The sequence below is a fragment of the Artemia sp. Qi Xiang Cuo genome, chromosome 3 (genome assembly GCF_049724085.1).
Source record: "Artemia sp. Qi Xiang Cuo chromosome 3, ASM4972408v1, whole genome shotgun sequence".
In the NCBI taxonomy this organism is placed as follows: Eukaryota; Metazoa; Arthropoda; class Branchiopoda; order Anostraca; family Artemiidae; genus Artemia; species Artemia sp. Qi Xiang Cuo.
Genome location: NC_142796.1, coordinates 78,249,513 through 78,272,066, shown reverse-complemented (window position 1 = coordinate 78,272,066; position 22,554 = coordinate 78,249,513). Strand labels below are relative to the sequence as shown.

General features: G+C 37.5%; 1 protein-coding gene across 1 annotated transcript in view; it reads left to right on the top strand.

Annotated features, from left to right (window-relative positions):
- LOC148954568 (uncharacterized) overlaps positions 1 to 22,554 on the top strand; it is an 87,539-nt gene that overhangs the window by 7,398 nt on the left and 57,587 nt on the right. The window contains exon 2 of the mRNA XM_089086340.1: positions 2,715 to 2,928. Within this exon, the coding sequence (XP_088942466.1) occupies positions 2,715 to 2,928 (214 nt within the window). The remainder of the gene's footprint in view (positions 1 to 2,714; positions 2,929 to 22,554) is intronic.

Below are 22,554 nucleotides of genomic sequence, written 5' to 3'. Positions count from 1 at the left end.
CAAGGTAAACCACAACCAAACACTACTAAAATATTCCAACTCTTGCATTTCAACAAAAGAAATTCAAAATGAACTTTGAAAAATCAAGAAAATGTAACTGTGACAAGGTAAACTACAACAACACACTACTGAAATATTCCAACTTGCCTCTCAACAAAAGAAATTCAAAATGAACTTTGAAAAATCAAGAAAATGTAAGTGTGACAAGGTAAACCACAACCAAACACTACTGAAATATTCCAGCTCTTGAATTTCAACAAAAGAAATTCAAAATGGACTTTGAAAAATCAAGAAAATGTAACTGTGACAAGGTAAACCGCAACCAAACACTACTGAAATATTCCAACTCTTGTATTTCAACTAAAGAAATTCAAAATGAACTTTGAAAAATCAAGAAAATGTAACTGTGACAAGGTAAACCACGACCAAACACTACTGAAATATTCCAACTCTTGCATTTCAACGACAGAAATTCAAAATGAACTTTGAAAAATCAAGAAAATGTAGCTGTGACACTGTAAACCACGTCAAAACACTACTGAAATATTCCAACTCTTGCATTTCAACGACAGACATTCAATATTAAATTGTATATATCAAGAAAATGTATCTGTGACAAGGTAAACCACAACCAAACACTACTGAAATATTCAAACTCTTGCATTTCAACGACAGAAATTCAAAATGAACTTTGAAAAATCAAGAAAATGTAAGTGTGACAAGGTAAACCACAACCAAACACTACTGAAATATTATAACTCTTTAATTTCAACGAATTAACTTCAAATGAACATTGAAAAATCACAAAAATGTAAGTGTGTCAAGGTAAACCACAACAAAACACTACTGAAATATTCCAACTCCTACATTTCAATGAAAGAAATTCAAAATGAACTTTGAAAAATCAAGAAAATGTAACTGTGACAAGGTAAACCACAACGAAACACTACTGAAATATTCCAACTCTTGCATTTCAACGAAAGAAATTCAAAATGAACTTTGAAAAATCAAGAGAATGTAGGTGTGACAAGGTAAGCCACAACAAAACACTACTGAAACATTCCAACTCTTGCATTTCAACGAAGGAAATTCAAAATGAACTTTAAAAAATCAGACCTTTGGAGGGGGGGGCCGGGGGAGGGGGTCGTTTTGTGTCTCAATGCACAAAAAAGTATAAAAATGGGGGAGGGAAGGGGAGGAGGAGGGAGGAGGAGGAGGGGAGGAGGAGGAGGAGGAGGGGAGGAGGAGGAGGAGGGGAGGGGAGGGGGAGGAGGGGAGGGGGAGGGGAGGGGGCGGTGAGGAGGGGGAGGATAGGGAGGAAGAGGGAGGGGAGGGGCCCTTTGGGGCCAAGGGGGAGGAGCCCTTTGGGGGCCGGGGGGTCCGTTGGGGGTCTGGGGGACCCTTGAGGACCGGGTGGTCCTTTGGGAGCCCGGGGGACCTTTGAGGACCGGGGGCTTCCTTCGGGGTTGGGGTGGGGGGATCGGAACCCTTTGGGGTTGTGGTAGAGGACCTCACAACACTGTTAAAATGGAACTTGTGTATTATAAGGACCACAGAGTTTCACCCTCAAATCCTCTTCCAAAATCTCTTCAAAAATCATCTTTTAAAATGTCTCTAACTGTTTCACCGAAATAATTCCATAACCTGTCTAAAACAGTTTCGCCCAAATAATCCCTAAACGTAATTCAGCGTGTTCCTTTTGTTTTTGGCATCTCTGCGCTAATGGATTTCAAATTAATAAGAAACCTGATTCCCGCGCTAAAACAATTCATCGCTAAGATGTTTCTTGGAGAATTTTTTCCATGGCGTTTGGTTATTAATATCCTTTGGAGTTCGACCAAAAGAGTTGTTTCCGAGGCAAAGACATTAGTGAGTTGGATCTATTCCTGGAGAATCGTTTCTAGGCGAAAATTTTTAAAGTCTGACAGATGATGTCATTGGTTGATTGATCTGTCAAGAAAGGGGAATTAATTTGTTGTTTCTAAGGGGAATTATTGATTCACTATAGGTGAATTGAGGTCGACAGCACAGGTGTTCCAAATTCCTGGCGGGATCATAACATTCGCTGAGAGCGTGCCAAGAACACACCTGGAGAAAGAGACCATGAAGAAAGAGGTCATTGACCCCATTAACCACGTGTTCTCTCTAGGGAGGCTATGCCCATATTTGGTGCACCTTCACGAGTGACATTACCACGTGTTCTCCCTAGGGACTCTATGCCCATATTTGGTGCCCCGTCACGAGTGACATTACCACGTGTTCTCCCTAGGGACTCTATGCCCATATTTGGTGCCCCGTCACGAGTGACATTACCACGTGTTCTCCCAAATGACTCTATTGCGTGCCCAAAACAACAACAACAACATTGACCCCATTAACCACGTGTTCTCCCTAATGACTCTGCACAAAACAACAACAACAACATCGACCTTGGAAATTTAAGTCATTGAACCCACTAACCACGTGTTCTCCCTAATGACTCTATGCACATATTTGGAGTCCTGTCAGTATTCTATGCCCATATATGGACTCCCGTCACGAGTCAATAAGGCCCTTCTACTTATATTAGAGTAGCTTTCATGTTGCCAAAACGTTGAACCTTTTTTGGCCTTCATACATGTGTGACCAAACACTAAGCTCTTAGTTTTAAATTAAAAAAGCTGAACACAGGAATGGTCTCAGTTAGATAATTCTTAAATTAGTTTCATTTACAGGTTTAAGACCTATGTCAATCGTCGCTGCATCACACCTGATGGAGAATTAAGATATGATAGAAGGAAAACCTTCATTTTGGCCTTACCAAGAAGTAGAAGTTTCTCTAATCTACCTACACCTTTCTCAACCTTCGAATCGGTAGATATTAGGCACAATACCACCAAAATCAAGAAAAAGAGTGCTTCTACAAAACACCACACTCACCCTAAGAAGGTAATTATTAAATATTAAACAGTTCGTGGTAACGAACTTTAAGTATGGAGCGACCCGGATCAATAGTAACCGAAACTGTAAAAAACGGAATTTTGATACCAATAGTGACATCAAAAGAATCAGATTCTTATGTTGATTTGCAAATAAATAAGTTTCATCAAGTTTAGTCTTACCCATAAAAAGTTACGAGCCTGCGAAATTTTGCCTTATTTTCGAAAAAAGGGAAAACAACCCCTAAAAGTCATAGAATCTTAATTGAAATTACACTATCAGATTCAGCGTATCATAGAACACTACTGTAGAGGTTTCAAGCTCCTGCCTGCAAAAATGTGTAATTCTAAATTTTTAGCCAGAAGAAAGATCACGGATGCGTGTTTACTTGTTTTTTTCTCTCTTCCCAGGGGTGATCGTATCGACCCAGTGGTCCTAGAGTATCGCGAGAGGGCTTATTCAAACGGAAATAAAAGTTCTAGTGTTTTTTTAAGAGAAAAAAAACTGGAGGGCAACTAGGCACCCTCCCACGCTAATATTCTTCCCAAAGTCACCCGATCAAAATTTTGAGATAACCATTTTGTTCAGCATAGTCGAAAAATCTAATAACCATATCTTTGAGGATGACTTAATCTCCCACAGTCCCCGGGGGAAGGGCTGCAAGTTCTTAACTTGAACCATTGTTTGCATATAGTATTGGTTATTGGAAGTATACAGACATTTTCAGGGTGGGATTTTTCTGGTGGGGGGGGGGCAGGGGGAGAGGGTTACATGGGAGGATCTTATCCTGGATGAATTTTTCATGGGGGGATAGGAATTTTCCATGCAGGAGGCGCTGGATTTCTGAGCATTATTTAAAAAGCAATCAGAAATTAAATTAAAAAAAACAAGTGTTTTTCAATTGAAACTAAGGAGCAACATTAAAACTTAAAACGAACAGAAATTATTGTGTATATGAGGGGATTCTTCTCCTCATTAATACCTCGCTGAGTCACTCTAAACGCTAAAGTTTTTTTTTAGTACTTTCAAAATACCTATATATTCTAATTAAAACCTTTGCGATTCAGGGGTCATTCTTAAAGAGTTGGAAAAAAAAATCAAACTTAATGTTTTAATTAAGTCTTTCAAAATCTGGTGTATCAAATTCTTTTAAATGTTTCATTTTTATAACTTTAAGAAATCAAAAATTAATTAAGATTTTAAGAAATAAATATCAGCATATGTATAATAAACTGACAAAGCACATTTTTTCAGTAAATTCATTTGAATTTTTTTCAGTAAATGATAAAAATAATACTTTTATTTTCTCTCAGGATACACTAGGAGGAGCAAATTCAATAAATATAAAATATAAAGACACAACTTACATTTAACAAGACCAGAACTACCGATAAATATAACCATCTACGTCAATCGGTTAACATCGGTTAGATTTTTTCAAAAAACGGGAACAAATGAGTAGTAAGGGTGTACGCACTTTGACGAGTGCATTGACGGGTGCAAGAATATACAGTGCAAAGGTTTGACGGGTGCAAGAATATACACTTCGATTTCACGTGCACATTTTAAAAAAGCTGGCAAACCTATAAAGTGGTCCAACATGTTTTGAGAGTATAGTCGAGATTATATAACACAACCAGAGGGGTTTTTGAGGCAACATCCGTTTTTAGGGCCAATCAGTGACAGCGGAGGTTGCTCCATATACGATAACTTGATTGATGATTGGATACAAATAAAAAAGAGTGATTTCCATTCTTACATGAGATTTTGTATATAAGGGCCATGCATTACGATTAAATTTTCGTAGTGTTTTAACATACCATGGATAATACACTAAATATTATTGACTTTGAAGCTATGCCAACTTCGATTTATAATATGAGTACAGTTTAGTAAATTTCTTAATTTATTTCCAAATAAAATCTTTTTACCACCCCACTAGTAAATTCAAATTTCAGGGGACATAGCCCTCCCCCCAACAATACAAACTCTACAATATGATGATTATAGTCACTAGAAAACGTAAAATACGCTCTTTTTTCCATTATGTAAATCCCATCCCCCCTCTACCCCTCTGTTTACAAGTTTAATTCTTTAGAAATAGTTATTTCGTTCAAAAAATGTCAATTCCCATTATCAAATATAGAATATACTTTCCCTTCCGGTCTAAAACCATCTGTGTTTATAATTACAAAAAGGGTCGTTTTCGGAACCAGACATCACACGCGTCTTGTCTAAATTATGAAAACAAAAGGTTGGTATTTAGGAATGGGAATGATTAAGACGGGCTTTGTGTAAATCTGGCCAGAAACTCAGAATTGATATACATCCAAATCGTATTCAAAATATTTTCTCGGAAAGAAATTTAAGTTTTGTATTAATTTTAGATATCTATGGATATTCATTGAATTATATCATTAAGGAAGTTGCTAATTAAAGAATAGTAGATTAAACTCAGAATTGATATACAGCCAAATCTTATTCAAAATAATTTCTTGGGAAGAAATTTAAGTTTTGTATTAATTTTGGATTTCAGCTTGCCTTTAACAAACTTAGCCGTAGTTAGTTGAAACTGTGCATAAATATCTTAATTTTTAGTCTAATTGCGTGGCTACTAAAGGAACAATGATGTTTTTTTTCTGATTTTTTGTGTTTTCGCAAGAAAATAGCTCGCCTTTAACATAATTAGCCATGGTTAGTTGAAACTGGGCATAAATATCTTACTTTTTAGTCTAATTGCGTGGCTAATATAGGAACAATGATCATTTTTTTCTGATTTTTTGTGTTTTCGCAAGAAAATAGCTTACCTTTAACAAACTTAGCCGAAGTTAGTTGAAACTGGGCATAAATGTCTTAATTTTTAGTCTAATTGCGTGGCTACTAAAGGAACAATGAGCATTTTTTTCTGATTTTTTTGTGTTCTCGCAAGAAAATAGCTCGCCTTTAACAAACTTAGCCGTATTTAGTTGAAACTGGGCATAAATATCTTAATTTTTAGTCTAATTGCGTGGCTACTAAAGGAACAATGAGCATTTTTTTTCTGATTTTTTGTGTTCTCGCAAGAAAATAGCTCGCCTTTAACAAACTTAACCGTAGTTAGTTGAAACTGGGCATAAATATCTTAATTTTTAGTCTAATTGCGTGGCTACTAAAGGAACAATGAGCATTTTTTCTGATTTTTTGTGTTTTCGCAAGAAAGTAGCTCGCCTTTAACAAACTTAGCCGTAGTTAGTTGAAACTGGGCATAAATATCTTAATTTTTAGTCTAATTGCGTAGGTACTAAAGGAACAATGAGCATTTTGTTTTCGGATTTTTTGTGTTTTCGCAAGAAAATAGCTCGCCTTTAACAAACTTAGCCGTAGTTAGTTGAAACTATGCATAAATATCCTAATTTTTAGTCTAATTGCGTGGGTACTAAAGGAACAATAGCATTTTTTTTCGGATTTTTTGTGTTTTCGCAAGAAAATAGCTCGCCTTTAACAAACTTAGCCGTAGTTAGTTGAAACTATGCATAAATCTCATAATTTTTAGTCTAATTGCGTAGGTACTAAAGGAACAATGAGCATTTTTTTTTCTGATTTTGTGTGTTTTCGCAAGAAAATAGCTCGCCTTTAACAAACTTAGCCGTAGTTAGTTGAAACTATGCATAAATATCTTTATTTTTTCTTCTGTAAAAAGGGGAATCGTTTTTCCATACTAAATTTTTCTTCTTTTTTAAGGATGAGGAGGAGGATTCCTACAATTACTCTCCCCCTGAAAAGAGAGCAAGATGGAACGATGCCACATTGATGCAAGCTGCAAGGCCTTCCATCATCATATATGCTGGTTCAATCACACATGCTCTGGACCAGCCAATGACCACACAACTTTTAATACCAGGAACTTCTCACGCCAGTGTCAGCTCTGCGCAAACCTCTATGCAACCTGGCAGAAAAATGAAAAGAGAGTGGTTGGCTTCTCATAATGCGTCAGCCCCGTCTACTCAAGATCGTGAGGTCACTCGCCTTCATGCTTTGCCAGGGGCTTCAGGCACACAAGTGCAGTCTGAATTTAGAAATGTGGGTATTTTATCTCTACCTTCTTATACCTTAATATAGAAATATCTACCTATTTCTTTCCAACATTTTTTAGTCTTTTCTTTTCGCCATTTTTTTTCAACACTCTAAGAGTGTGTGTGTCAGAGATATTAAAATATTAGCCCCCCGCCCCAACCGTTGTTTTAATTTTCTGTGCTCCCCTCAGAGATAGCTGAATATCATGTTATTTTTTTTGATTGTCAAAGAAATCACTATTTTGCTTCTTTCTGAACTTTCTGGGGGAGGGGGTGGAGGCAAGTATTTACTTAAAGTTCTATTTACATTAAGTTCTGAGGGAGGTTTAAAAAATGGTACTTATTCAATATCCTGGTAAACATACGACTAGTAATGCTTCACGATAAATAGACTATTGCGTCTTTCTGAAATTTCTGGGGGGGGGGGGTAAAGGCAAGTATTTAGTTAAAATAATGCTAGGAGGGGTAAAATTGAGTATTGAGGATGGGGTGAAAAATGAAAATGGTTTTATAAACTTTACAAAATAATGGTTATTTCATATAGAAAATAAACCTTTTTTCTATAGATTCATGAATTAGCAGCGCCATCTTCATCAAGTCATGAGACATCCATTTTTGGTGGACCTGAACCAATCCTCGCACCACCAATGGAGTTTAGAGATGAGCCTACACTAGTTCTAGACAATATGGAGTGGCATAGGGGTTTTCTAAATGATTGTTTTGGGGACATGGCCAGCCTAGACAATTTAACTTGTGACATTGACACGGTGGAGGACCCGGAATGGAAAGATAGATTTATGCGAGAGCATACAGGTGCTGTTAGTAGTAGTAGTGCATCTGAACCGGGTCCTCATAATAAAATTCCGTCACAGGACAATACAGGCTGGCTTGATCAGCTATCCCCAAACACCCTGGAATACATACTAACTGACTTAGAGGACTTCATGCCACCTCCATCCAATGCAATTTAACAGACTGGGGGTGGTTCTATTGACAATTCTATGTCAGCCCCCACCATTCTGGTTAATGATAAAACTAGTAGTAGCAATAATAACGATACAGCAACATCACAAGTATCCCAACTTCCAGATTTTTTCTTTCCAACTCTTCTTTACACCACACAAAGGTCTACAGCGCCAAATTCGGTGACCCCTTTAACTCTCTAGTGTCGGGTTATATAATAACAGAGTCCCTGGCCATTACACATTTATATACTACTAAAATTCGAGCCTTTCTCTAACAACAAATGGGGATGTGTGGGAGGCGGGTTAGTTAAAAAGCATCAATAGCACTAAAAATATTTTTGTAATGAAAATGCGAGCGAGCTGTATTCGAAATACTTTCACACAGAGATGTTGGCAATTCGCCCGCATTTATCAAATTCCGAGGAGGTTTTTCTAAATTGGGTTAATAGTATTCAAAGTAAATGGAATATTATAACGAGGGGTGGTGGGTCGGTGGTTTTATTTATTGAAAGTTTAAACGTTAATATTTGTAGATTTAAAAAAGATTTTAGTGTAAGAGGGGGAGCGAGGAATATTGAATTAAAATATCATTCAGATTTAGAGGGATGTCAGGGGGTACAACGAATCTGTTTCGATACGAGGCTACAATGTTTCAAGTATGTATTTTTAATTGCCGCATACAGACCTCTGCGCGATAATGCATCTAAGAAAAAGTTAGAGATGAAATGGCAGTTAATGGTAGGGAGGGTTCAAAATTCCCCATATTAGATTTTAATTGTTTATATGGTCAATTTCCCGTGACACTAAAAGGAATAGATATTTTCGAGCGGGCTAATGCACGTTTAAAGATTGGTGTCACGGTGTTACAGCATTAAACCGAATTTGAGGAGGGTCACCGTTGCGACAAGAAGGAGGCACTTTTTCCAGTGAGGGCCCCTTCAGTTAAAGTATTGGGGTATTGGGCATGGCATTTATGCAAACCGATCAAATACTCGGATTCAATCCGACTTTTTAATAAAGTTCCCTATGTTAGTACGGTTTTCTGTATGAGTAAAAATGGGGAAGATGTGTGTTATTATTGTCCAACATGCCGCTCAAGATTTAGCTCTGATTTAAAATTAAAGCATCACATGAAACACTGTAAACGTCATGGATACTAGGCTGTGGAGATGGTAAGCGGAGATAAAGCGATGTAACGTTTTAAGAATTTCCAGAACAATCTTGTACAGAGCAATAAGATCCATTTAGACTGCGAAGCGAAACTCACAGACGTGTACGATTCGTCAAATCCAAATCGTGTTAAAATACATGAAGCCATAGGGGTCTCTTACGCTCACGCGCAACGAGATTCCAATAATACCATGCAAGTGCTGGATGTAGTGGAGAAGTTTGTTGACGGTGAACACTGTAAACGCTTGGCATTGGTCTGGCTTATGAAAATAGCGAACGTTGCAATTTCGCGCCTTCGTTACACACACTATCCTATGCTCCTATCACCAGATGACATATTGGCCATTAAAAATCGTAAAATATGTATGGTTTTTAAGGGGGAATTTGATGATGGTGCTGGGAATGGGGGGAGGAGGAACGTGATCGACCATGATCATTTGTGGGAGGAAATTACATCCGGGGGGGGGGATTAACTTTAGGGGGGAGCACATCAGTCGTGCAATTTAAACGTTAGACAGCAATATTTCATACCTGTTTTTATACACAATTCCAATTATGACTTAAAGTTTGTTCTACAGGCACTGGCCCGCATTGCCAAGGGTAGAGTTGTAGATGACGCATGGATAGAAGGTTCTTTTTCATATAATATCATACCCAAATCATCGGAGAAGCTGCTGCTGCTAGAATTCATGTGGAAAACAGTTGACAAGGGTAACACGTGCCTGAATAAAATTCTTTTTTTAGACTCTTTCAGCTTCTTCCCAAAATCTTTAAGTCAATTGATTCAGGTACAGAAAAGTGATAATTTTGATAGCTTCCTCCTCTTTCTACAGCGTTTCCCCGATGATGAAATGTATGATTTATTAACGTGTAAGGGTATATATCCATATGATTATTACAACTCTGGCTCGAGGTTAGATGAGGTGTCATTACCACCCATTGAAGCTTATTACAATTCTCTTACTGGGAGCGAGTGCACCACTAGCGACTACGAATTTGCTAAGAGCGTTTGGGCAAAGGGCGGATGTAAAAATGGGTGGGATTATTGTAAACTATACTTGGTCAGTGACGTACTCACTCTTCTGGACATTGTGTGCAAAAATACGGATAAAATCTATGGGGAATTTGGGTTGGATTTAGGTTATTATTTTTCACTCCTCATCTGGTGATGGACTTTATACTTAAATCTAGAAAATACAGAATAGATCTTATAGTTGTCGTGTTTCATAGACTGTGTGTTGCATTATCCATTAAGGTTGGATATGTTTGTTACAGTTATAGTTTGATGACAACTAATTTGCACACACGGTATGGCGGTGAAAAGTTAAACACAGTTTTTTTGGATATAAATTACAAGAGTCCATTGGCAGTGTCTCCCAACTTTGTGCCGTTTGACACAGATTCATATCTCAATAGTTCGTGGACCTCAAAGGCACCCAACTCGATTGGCGGCGAGAATCCAAAGACCCAGGATTTGTTTTTTTAATTTGACGGAGAAATCCCAGAGAAAAACCATGACTTGGCAAAAAAATATGTTTTTCCGTACATAAATAGACCGGTGGGTAGGGACTCTCTGAGACCCTACAATTTATCTTTAGTAGAGGATGGGAGTATGCACTGGGTTCCTTCAAAACAAAATCTAATTGCCGACTTCAACCCGACACAGAATATCGTTGTTCATCACGTGCTATTGAAATGGATGGTGTCCAACTGTTTCAAAGTAACAAAGATTCATAGAGCCCTCCGATTTGATCAAAGGTCTTACATGAAAACGTTTATTGACACCTTTGTCAGTAAGCGTTCACAAGCGAAAACGAAGGTTGAAAAAGAAGTCTATAAACTCATTTTGAACTCAGCTTTCGGTAAAATGTGCGAAAGCGTACGAAATAGAAGTCGATGTGACATTGTAACCAATCCCAAAACTTGTGCTCGAATTCTTGCGGATCCAAACTTCACATCGTTCACAATCATAGACTCTGATATGGTGTTCCTACACCGCAAGAAAAGAAACATTGTTTTAAATAAAAATATTGCAGGGGGGAGTGCAATAACTGAAATATCTAAGAAAGTCTAAGAAAATGTTGCCATTTTATTATAATGTATGCAAGGTAATGTGGCCGATTGAGGGACAAATTCAAGTGTATTACGGGGACACTGATTCACTCCTGTTAAAAGTCAAAACTGAAAATCTATTGAATGATTTGGAAAATGGCGAGTACATTAGCTCACGAATGTACTAAACTATTTGGAATGAATACTTCCACCCAGAGCTAGTGAAACTTCTGGCCCCAAATCAATTGTTAATGTTAAAATCTGAAACGGATAAAGGTCTGAAATCCTGTGGTGTGTTTCCTTGACCAAAGGTATACTATGTGGAAATGCACAACGAGGATATAAAGCAAATTTGCATGGGGTTGCCTACACAATTTGTAAAAAATAATTTCGACATGAGTGTCTATAGAAACTGTGTGGAACGTAGTTTAGTCCCAAGAGCGGAAGTCATGGCGATAGTTAGACACAGTTAGACACAGTTAGAGCTGAGAAAAACACCATGTCGGCCACATCAGATAAAGTCTATGTACTTGAGGATGGTGTGAGGGTACTACCACACGGTCATTATTTGATTTCAGACCGATTTGAATGTATGGATTAAAGAAAACAACTCGGTCTATAAAAATTCACTTAGATTCATTTAAAAAAGTACAAATTGGGTGGGAGGGTTTTTTTTGGGTAATGGGTGTTTTTAAATTCTTTTTTTTCATCACAAACAATTTTCAATATGTGTGTGCAAGGCAGAGCAATTTACACTATTTAATGCCCCCCTCCGCCCCAACCCGGCCCGCCGCGGCGAGCCCCCACTTCCCGGCCCGTGGCGCTTCCCGGCCCACCGAAGTGGGCCCCCGCTTCCCGGCTGCCACAGCGGCCCCCCCCCCGGGGGGGGGGGGGTACCCCAAAACTTAAATATAAAATGCTGTAAATAAAAGTGATATTATTATTTTAAGTGTGTGTGCATATTATAATAAATATTGTATTATTTATAAATAAATTAAAAAAAGTGTATGTATTAAAGTGTTTTATTTTTCTAGTGCCTATGTAAATGTTGTATTTTTTATTATAAATAAATTTAAAAAAAGTGTATTTTTTCATGTTTAATGTGCTTTCATGTGTTCAATGTAGTATTTGTAAAGTGCTATTACTTTTTTATGCTTATAATAAAAGAAAATATGATTCTTTATTCGTCTTCTTCTTCTTCTCATTATTCTTGAACGGAGTAGTAGGGAAATTATTTAGCCATTGGACAGCTATAGTCTATAGTTAGTTGTCTAGGTAAACCTTTGAAGGGAACAAGTATCAATTTAAAACACCATTCAGATCGTTTCTGTGTGGGCCGTCAATGTCAGGCAAAACAACACTCTTAACTAAAATAATTAAAAATTGCGATAAAATGTTTGTGGAAAAGCCGAAAAAAACTACTATTGTTACAGTATTTGGCAGGAGTCATACGATAAAATAAAAGCAATTGACATGGCGGGATTGGTGCAGATGCAATTCATAAAGGGACTTGATGTTTTCAGAATTATTGAACCAAACTCTTGGCTGATTATTGACGAGTTAGCTGAATCTATTGAACAACGGTCCCAGGAAATGCTACAACTGTTCACTATTTGCTCTCATCATGAACGGATTTCCGTTACTCTGGTTCTACATAATCTCTTTCATCAGAGCAAATGTCTGCGAACACTTGCATTGAACTGCACCTACTATATCATCTACAGAGTTCTTCGTGATTCTAGCTCGCTAATAACTCTCAATAAAAAAATACACCCTAGTGCCCCCAAAGGTAGGGTCTCACCTTTCGAGCGGACAACTATATAATCCCACGGATACATCCAATTGGATCTTAATCAATAAACATATGACGATCTACATTTAGTCACATATTTATTCTAGAATAGACTTACAGTACATCTCCCCGTGAACACTAAAAAGAACTATTAGTTTCTATCATGACACTGAAGAAACTACACGAAAATAGACATTTATTTTCAGTTCTAAGCACTTCAAAACCCTCGCTTAGGAAAGCCATATTCAAACATGGTATTGACAATGATTTTATTAATCTAATATCTGAACTTTGTTTAAATTTGACCGAGGGTAATGTTAAACTGCCAGAAGTAGTTAAGCAACAGGCAAAGCAACATCGTTCCATTGTACTTACATTGGCCTGTAAAAAGAAAGGAAAGAATTTTAAAAGAAACGTCTTCTTCAGGCGGGAGGTGGCTTTTTCACACTTTTACTGCCAATAATTGCAGGATTTGTAAACAGTTTCCTCTAGAGAGAGAGAGACTGGCAAAACCCTATAAATTGACTCCAATAGAACTCGCTCTCTTGCCGCTGGAAAAATTTGAGGACAATCTGACTAAATTCATTGACAACGAGAATATTAAGGATGATAAAAAACTACTTTTACTTCAAGATGCATCTCGCTGAGTGGGCAAACATAAGCCCTATCTTGCAAAGACCAGTAGTATTGATCACAAACAAGAATCATCTCCTCAGGATTTTTCTGCTGGAACAAAATTAAATAAGGAGTAATTGGATTAATTTGTTTTGGAAATTGGAAATCTAATGCCCCACTCATATCGTGAACAATGTAAACGACTCCTAACTTATCTCATGGAAAGTGTTCAAGATCATATTCAAGTTGGTGGCAATGGGAAAGGGATTATAATTCAGGGCAACAGCTATAATCTACTTGATTTAATCTATGATATGGTTACAAATCGTAAAGGACTATTATCATTTGACGCTCATATATACAACTTTCTAAATACATTAAACTTCCCCAAAAGTATTATTAGCAATATACAAATTCTAAAAAAATCAAATGAACATGAATCATCAACAACAACCAGAACAACAATAAAATCTGAAGAGGAAGAAGAAGAAGAAGATTTTAAATCAATCTTGGAAAATACTAGCACACCTAGGGGAGAATTGACAATAAGGAGGAGGAGCACACCATTGATAGCTAGACAAAAGCGAAAACGTATTAAGTCACCATCAACCCCATCACCAACCACAACTAGTATACAAAAGGGTAGCAGACGTTACATGACGTGTTCACGTTCAAAATGGTTGAAGTTCTGAAAGGTGTTTATGAAAATATTGATGAAGCGGGGAGTTTATGTTACCCCACCACTTTTTCCAAGGTCACTCGTGTTTACGCTAAAAGTGTACAAGACTCTCTACAAAATGAATCAAGTTACACACTACATATAAATCATAGACTTCGTACTAATTATTATCGAAAAACTAAAGCCTTTTTCCAATTGCATATAATGCAAGCAGATCTCCTAACTCTAGATGAGATTCAACAACGTCACAATACACCGTACAAGTACATTCTACTTGCAATCAGTGTTTATAGTCGTTATGCATATGCAATTCAATTGCGCTCGAAGAGAGGTTTTGAAGTTGCTCAGGCTATAGAAAGTATTCTCGAACAGGATTCGTATAAGAAATTCAAACGGATCGCGATAGTGAATTTGTTAATCCCCATGTTGCAAAAGTACTAGTGAAATATAGTACAGTGCTGTATCATAGTCATAGTCCTATAAAGGCTGCATTGGCCGAACGATTGATTAAAACTATTCGACTTCTCATTTCCAGATATTGTACATTAAAAAACACACCGGCTTTTATTCATGACTTATATAAAATCATATTGATCTATTATTAACGTCCTCATCGAACATTGTCGAACTAAACCCCAACGGAAGTTCATTATTCTGATATAGATACAATTGACACCTTTCCTAAAAAATATGCCAGTAAAATGATTGTCAAGAAGAAAAGTAAATTCAATGTTGGTGATACTGTTCGAATTAATAGAACAACTTATGTTTTTGAAAAGGGGAATTACATGTGGTCCACAGAACTTTTTAAAGTGGCAAAAATCCTAGACACTAAACCCACAACTTATCGGTTGCGCGATACCAAAGATGAAGAGATTCCCAGCGGCTTCTATGACTATGAACTAAAAAAGGTTAAAAATGAAAATGAAATCTATCATATCGAAATGATATTAAAAACTCGTACTCGCAGGGGCAGGAAACAGTTATTTGCTCGGTGGCTAGGATATAGCTCAGATTTTGATTCTTGGATCGGTAGTGGAGACATTAACAATTCCCAATGATTTGTTTGTAACATTCATTTCCAACATCTCCGATCCTCTCTACAAAGAGTTCATTAAAACAAGTGATTTTTTGACGAAACTCTCCCCCGCCATCAAATTTGACGGTGCGTATGAAGTGGCTCTTGTCGACTGTATTCTGAAAAATACATATGACATCCTGAGAAAGGTTCGTGTGTATGATATAAAAGCTATACCATTCGATTGGTCATTCTTTGTCGACTATGAATGGGTTGAAGCACTTAAATCTAGCGAATATCCACATGTTCAATTGAAATATATTGAATACGATAATATGACAGATTTGTATCGGACAATCAATAGAAAAATCTCATATCGTAGGAATGGTACATTCCATTTTAATTATTCATTGGAACACGATAGGATTTACATTACCTCACCTGTTGACACTGAAATAAATATTCCCAATGATAATCTGAGAGACGCTCTTGGCTTCAAACAGAATATGATCAAGGGGGAAAATGCTGGCACTGTTTACGGGATGGATCAAGCAATTTTTGCTGATTATCCACCTGGTTTCACCTCGGACTCTTGCGTATTTCTCTATGCATCCTTTGTGGAAACATCGAGAGTTGGTAATTCAAATGTCCCCCTCCTAAGTGTTCTTGAACGAAAAACAACTCATGAACTTGTTCATCACTATAATATAAAACATCTTCAGTATGTTCCTGTAAACACTTCGTATTTGGAAATCTGTCAGTTAACACTAAGAAGTGAATTGGGTGATCCTCTAGCAATAACAAAAGGCATAGCAGTGATTACATGTCATTTTCGACACATTGTCGGCGACACAATCACCTAACATTAAAAATATAAGAATTCCATTTTTCTGTCCCGATATCAATTGCTATGTTGGCGCTTTGAGTCCACGTCAAATGGTCAACGGCTTGGACTACTACAAGGGGTGTACTACAATGTCTGGCTATGGTCTTGGTAGCTGGTTTGCTAGGCTATTTCGTTCTGCACAACCCCTTGCCAGAAAATATCTTGTACCTGCTGCATCAAATTTTGCTGCCTCAACACTACTTTACTGGGGGTCGGGCAAGATCTTCAAGGAGAGTGTTAAGGAAAATATTAGATCTTCAGCAAGAGCCGTTGTTGAGCAATTAAAATCTCGGCAAAATGGGGAGGGATTGAAAAGGATGCGTGCGCGTCATTCACTCATCAGTCTCCACCCAGGTGAGAAGCGAAGGACATCATCAATGACATTGAGGAATAAAACAAGGAAGACTAATAAGCAGAGAAAGAAAAAGAAAAAGACTGCTATCTCTAACAAGGATAGCCCACCCTAAGATAGCTGTTCTGCCCCACACGAAAGCACGCCCCTCGATTGGTTTATTGTTGAATCCGTCCAATGATGAAAATGTTGATTTCAGTGTCGAGTATGGCTACCAAGGACTGGTACACTCCCAAAAACCCCTCTCGGTGAAAATACATGTTCAGATATTTGCCAATTGAGGTTCATTAACTGATTTGTCATAAACATTTATTGATTTAAATGTGGTGGTGAAGAAAAAGTCAGATAATACAACTCCAATTGTTGCCGATGGTCTCTCCTACGAAAACTGTATTCTACACAATCTGTTCAAACAAATTAATGTATTTATTAATGGAACATTGGTGAGCACTAGCAACAATTTATCCAACACCAAAGGCGTACAAGGAGTTGAGAGGACAATCATTGGGCTATGAATATCGATCAGGTGTTGATACTGACGGTGAGTTGACTACTGCAGTGACCCAGGAGTATCATCTGGTTGGAATATTAAATCATGAGATATTCAATATATCCCAATGGCTACCCCCCAATGTCAAGATTGACATAAAGTTACAGCTGGCCCCATCAAATTTCATTTTAAGAAAGAACACTTCCTGCAGCACCCGATGCAAATGTCATTATCACATCGGCAATTCTCCACGTCCGAAATCAACAGGCTATGAGCTCTGTTCCATTGGCAGTGAAAAAGCTAAGAGCCAATGGCAACAATATTAAACTTCTTGTCCCCCATACGATCACCAATCAACGTCACACTACCACCGGCTCTCGTAGCTATAGCGATTCATCATTTATCAATGGAGAAATCCCATCAAAATTGGCTTTGGCCTTTGTGAAGAGTGGCAGTGCCGTTGGATCTTGGACTGAATCCCCCCACGATTTTAATTTTTTTGGTCTATCTAGCCTCTTGTGCAAAGTGAATGGTATTGCTCTGTACACTCTATCATTTGACAAAAAATCCTATAGAACTCTGTACGAGTTGACCATGCAATCCCTAGATCATGACTCTCAACTATTTGAAAATGGAATAACCGATTCAATTTTTTAAAAAAATCATGGAGTAATTGTTTTGGACTTGTCGGGGACTCAGGATATGAGCATAGTACGAACAGGGAACGTACGTTTTGAGTGTACATTTGCCGATGAGTATCACGCTAATATCATTGAGTTAATTGGAAACCTATTGGGAAATCACACCTGATGGCAGTGTTCTACTAGACCTAGCACCATGAACACAAACCAAATAATCAGCGTATTTAATATGGAACCATACATGTCCCAGTACAAGTCCTATTGCATACCTTCGGACTTCATTGAACAAATTCCAAGTGTTAACAACACCCTAATCATTGTTAATAGCAGTCCATGGACTTTGAAGACAGGCCATTGGCTATGCATCTTTCAAACAGCGAAGAATATTGAAATTTTTGACCTTCTGATTTATCATGGAAATTCCATGCTCCATATATCAGCAGTTTCACTGAAACCGATAGGAAAACTATGATTCAAAATCAACGAAAAGTACAGGATTTAATAACAAAGAAATGCAGCTTCCGTACCCTACTGTTCTCCACGTTCAGACTCTGTGGTTTCACTTACAGACAGTTTCTCGACATCTACGTTGACTTACCTCGATTGAACGACTTTCTAGTGGAAAATATACTTACAAGCATATTTAATATTGATTTTAGTGCCCTACAAATAAAATGTTCTAAAAATTTATGTGAAATTGTTTATTAATAAATAAAAAAATGTATTTACATGATAAAAACGACTTTTCTAATCTTTTGATTTCATCTTCTACTAGGTATAGGTATTTGTCGACAACAACTAATGCAGGTAGATTATCTGAATTCACAGTATACTGATCCTGATGTACTGCAATGTCACGGTCACATTTTCTACAGAAGAGTGTAACTTCACTCTTGTCATATCTCTTTGTATAGTCAATAATACTATTCTCATTCATTCTATGGAATTCACATATTTCAATTTGCTTATTTGAAGCAATATCACAAACAGTGTCCTCAAGTGTCGAATCACATTCCGACACAGCCAAATAAAAATCAGTGGGCTTATAATCATAACACCCATTGTCTTCAGATCGATGACGTAGAAACCATATTCTTTTGTTGTTCCAACAGTTGAATCGCTTACCTGGCTCCTCCTGCCTGAACAATCTAAAACCGCGACGATACCAATCTCTTAGCAATAAACTAAAATCACGGTTAGGATTCTTTCCAATCATATCGGGATATGTATTCTCCCATTGATTAAATTTATCATAATGACAATTGGAGCAAAGGTTGTCCCTAGGATGAGAGTCGTACACCTCTTCCTGGCAGGAATTGCTATCTTTAATTCTTACAGAGTATCCTTTATGCAATTCACATGTGTTGCATAATATACACTTTTCATCACACTCATCGATTATTGTGCAATTCTCACATGATGAACAGCTGCCAAGTGTGTACATAAATAGTGGGCATGTATGGAACATGGAACATTTTTTCATGTGTTGACACTCTCACTGCCACAAGGAAACTGAGCTACCAACAACAACACATTGACTGGGATAGAGAGAGAGAGAGAGGAGTAAATCATCCTTGAACACCATCTTTCTCTTGAAAAAAGTCCTAAATTTCTTAGCTAGTGTTTAAAAGCATATCCACAATATCATTTTGCCGTGTCGTGATTAATATATCTATAAATTGTGTAAATGCATTTGGACCGCAACGTAAAAGCTTCATGCAATAGTCTAATGATGGAGAATCAGTTTTCATTATATTGACAAGCATTCCATGAGAAAATATCTTCCTTTGAATAGACAGCTCTAGAAAATCGTCATCTAGAATCAAACGTTTTTCCATAAGCACTAGATTCCCCATAATTCGCTCTTTCTCAAACCTATCCATTTTAGAGTCCTAACACTGTCACAGCCAACTACAGACTAACCAGAATTTTTTGTACTCTAAGAAATATACGCTATTCTACTATAGAAAGAAAATTACCATTGGTTTAGAAACAATTTTATTGAACATAATTAAAATAATAATATTCACTGATGCATTTTGTTCTCATCAATATATTTCACTAGCACATCTAATGCTGCCTGAAGTCTATTTATATGCACAATATTCAGTTTCGCAGCAAAACATAATTGCTCCCCCAGCTTAAATTTACTTAATGATATCACGTATCTAGCATGCATATCGTCCCATTTAAGGCATAGTCTACAGCCTCCGGTTATTTCCACAGCCACATTTGGTACTCATATATCTTTGCTGCTGCTGCTGCCGGCTCCACCGTCAATCTTCAATAGTGTAAATGCTCCACTCATTTTCTCTACTAATATCCTCTCAAATAAACTCTTCTCTCTGAATTCAATTCTCTTACTAATATGAATTGCAATGAAAATCACTCCTTTTATTCAAATCCAATTACCGATCAAGTTATCGTATATGGAGTAACCTCTGCTCTCTCTCTTCTAGGCGTGAAACTGTACTATATATTCTTGTAGGCGTGAAACCTTTACACTGTATATTCTTGCACTCCTCAAACCGTTGCACTGTATATTCTTGCACCCGTCAAACCTTTGCACTGTATATTCTTGCACCCGTCAATGCACTCATCAAAGTGCGTACACCCTTACTACTCAATGTCTATATTCAAGATAATTTAAAGCCTTCTGAACTAAAAGCTCATACTTAATCTTTATTACATCAAGTGGGTCCTTTATTCCATAAATATATTTTAAAGAAGTATTACGAGCACTTAGCGGAAAAACTAGTAGAAATTAAAGATATCTAAAATACGCAACTTTAATTTGAGATGAAGTAGAAGATGCAAAAGTTTTCAAAATCACCGCTGATAGCTAATCAAAGGTAGAACCGTTGAGTGATACAGTCCAGCTAATATATGCCTTCTCATATTAACCGCAGATGAACGAGGGAACCGAAAGTACAAATTATATTCTGGCTTTTAGAAAGCATAGGGAGTTTGAACCCAACTCATATTAATCTCTGCTCGTTTTGAGTTTGACTCTGTTATTTATTTTAATTGCTGTTCGTTTTGGATTTCATTTATTTATTGCAACTGATTTGTGGTAGTTGCGTGCTTGGTAGATTATTTGATTCTGTTTTTGTTCATTCTTGGTTTAATGTACTTCTTTACTTTTTTTTTGAAAAACTTATTTTGTGGAAAGTTTTGTTTAATTAATTCACGAACAAACTGGGTTGAAAATTCATAATCTTTATTGTTTATACATATGCCGCAGCACTGGCAATCTAGAATCTGATTGGGAGCTAAAAGAGCAAGAAAATGTTGTTCCAGCAGACAATCAGGACCGTGAAATCATAATCTGCACTGTAGATTTGACGACTTGGCTGAACAGAAAAATTGTGGACCTTTCTTGCTCATTTTACCGGTTAGTTTTAAACTGCGGGTTTATAAATCTTGCTACTCGATGCCATCAGTAGTTTTGCCATAATATATTTCACAAGTGACCTTTCCACGGATTCCACAAGTGCCCTGGACTCTGCAACGCCCTGGATTTCTGCAACGCCCAGAAGAGACGCCCATGCAATACGACCGGTCCCTGTTTTAAATGACCAGTTGGTGTTATGTCAATGTTTACATTTGGGAAGACACGCCCCCGGAATACAAGCGGTCTCTGTTTGAAATGGTGAGGTGTTACGTCAATGTTTACATTTGGGAAGTCACGCCCTCGGAATACAAGCGTTCCCTGTTTTAAATGGTCAGGTTTTAGGTCACAGGGGTGACTAGAAGATGCAGGTGCTACGTCAATCTTTACTTTGGGAAGACACGCCCCCGGATTAAAAGCGGTCCGTGTTTTAAACGGTCAGGTGTTACGTCAATGTTTTCTTTGGGAAGACAGGCCCCTGCAATACGACCGGTCTCTGTTTTAAATGGTAAGCCAGTGCTTGTTAGGTCATAAGGGGAAACTAAGAGAGGCAGGTGTTAGTTAAGTCAATGTTTACATTCGGTTGAATGTCTTGGAAAAAGAAAAATGTCTTAATAAAATCCACCTTCTTGACGCTATCATTATGCAAGGCCCACGTGTACGCCGTCATTACATAATTGTCACATTTGCGCTGCCATTGCGTAACACTCACATGTGCGCTGCCATTACGTAACAATCACGTTTGCACTGCCATTAAGTTAATCCCGATAAATCCGAGTAAGATAGCATTACCTTCCACTCCTACGTAATAGGAGTGGAAGATAATGCTACCGTACTCGCATTTATCGGGATTAACTTAATGGCAGTGCACACGTGATTGTTACGTAATGGCAGCGCACATGTGAGTGTTACGCAATGGCAGCACAAATGTGACAATTATGTAATGACGGCGTACACGTGGGCCTTGCATAATGATAGCGTCAAGCAGGGGGATTTTATTAAGACATTTTTCTTTTTCCAAGACATTTCAGTGCATTTTTCCACGAGACATTCAAGGCGGTTTTTTTTCAAGGCGTTGATTTCTTCCTTTAGTTCTTACGTAATGAGGGATGTTTACAGATGACACATTCTAACCTAGCCTGTTTCTTCAGAGCTCGGGGGGACCCCCGCTCATAACTGAGCAGGACACACAAGTGGGACTTACGTAATGACAGCGCCAGACAGGAATTTTATTAAGACATTGTTTTCCCAAAATGTTTCAGGACATCTTAAGACGTTCTCTAAGAAATTTTTCTTCAAGGCATTTTAAGACTTTTTTTACAAGACGTCTTTCAACATTTAATTTAATTCTTATGAAATGGGGATTGTTTATGGATGACACATTATAACGTAGCCTGTTTCTTCAGAACCCGAGGGGACCACCGCTTTTAATTGAGGACACGCAAGTGGGGTGTTACATAATACTTTTTGAGATTTCATTTTTCTTTCAATACGTTTTTCTCATTCAATACTATTATATTCTAATGATTTCT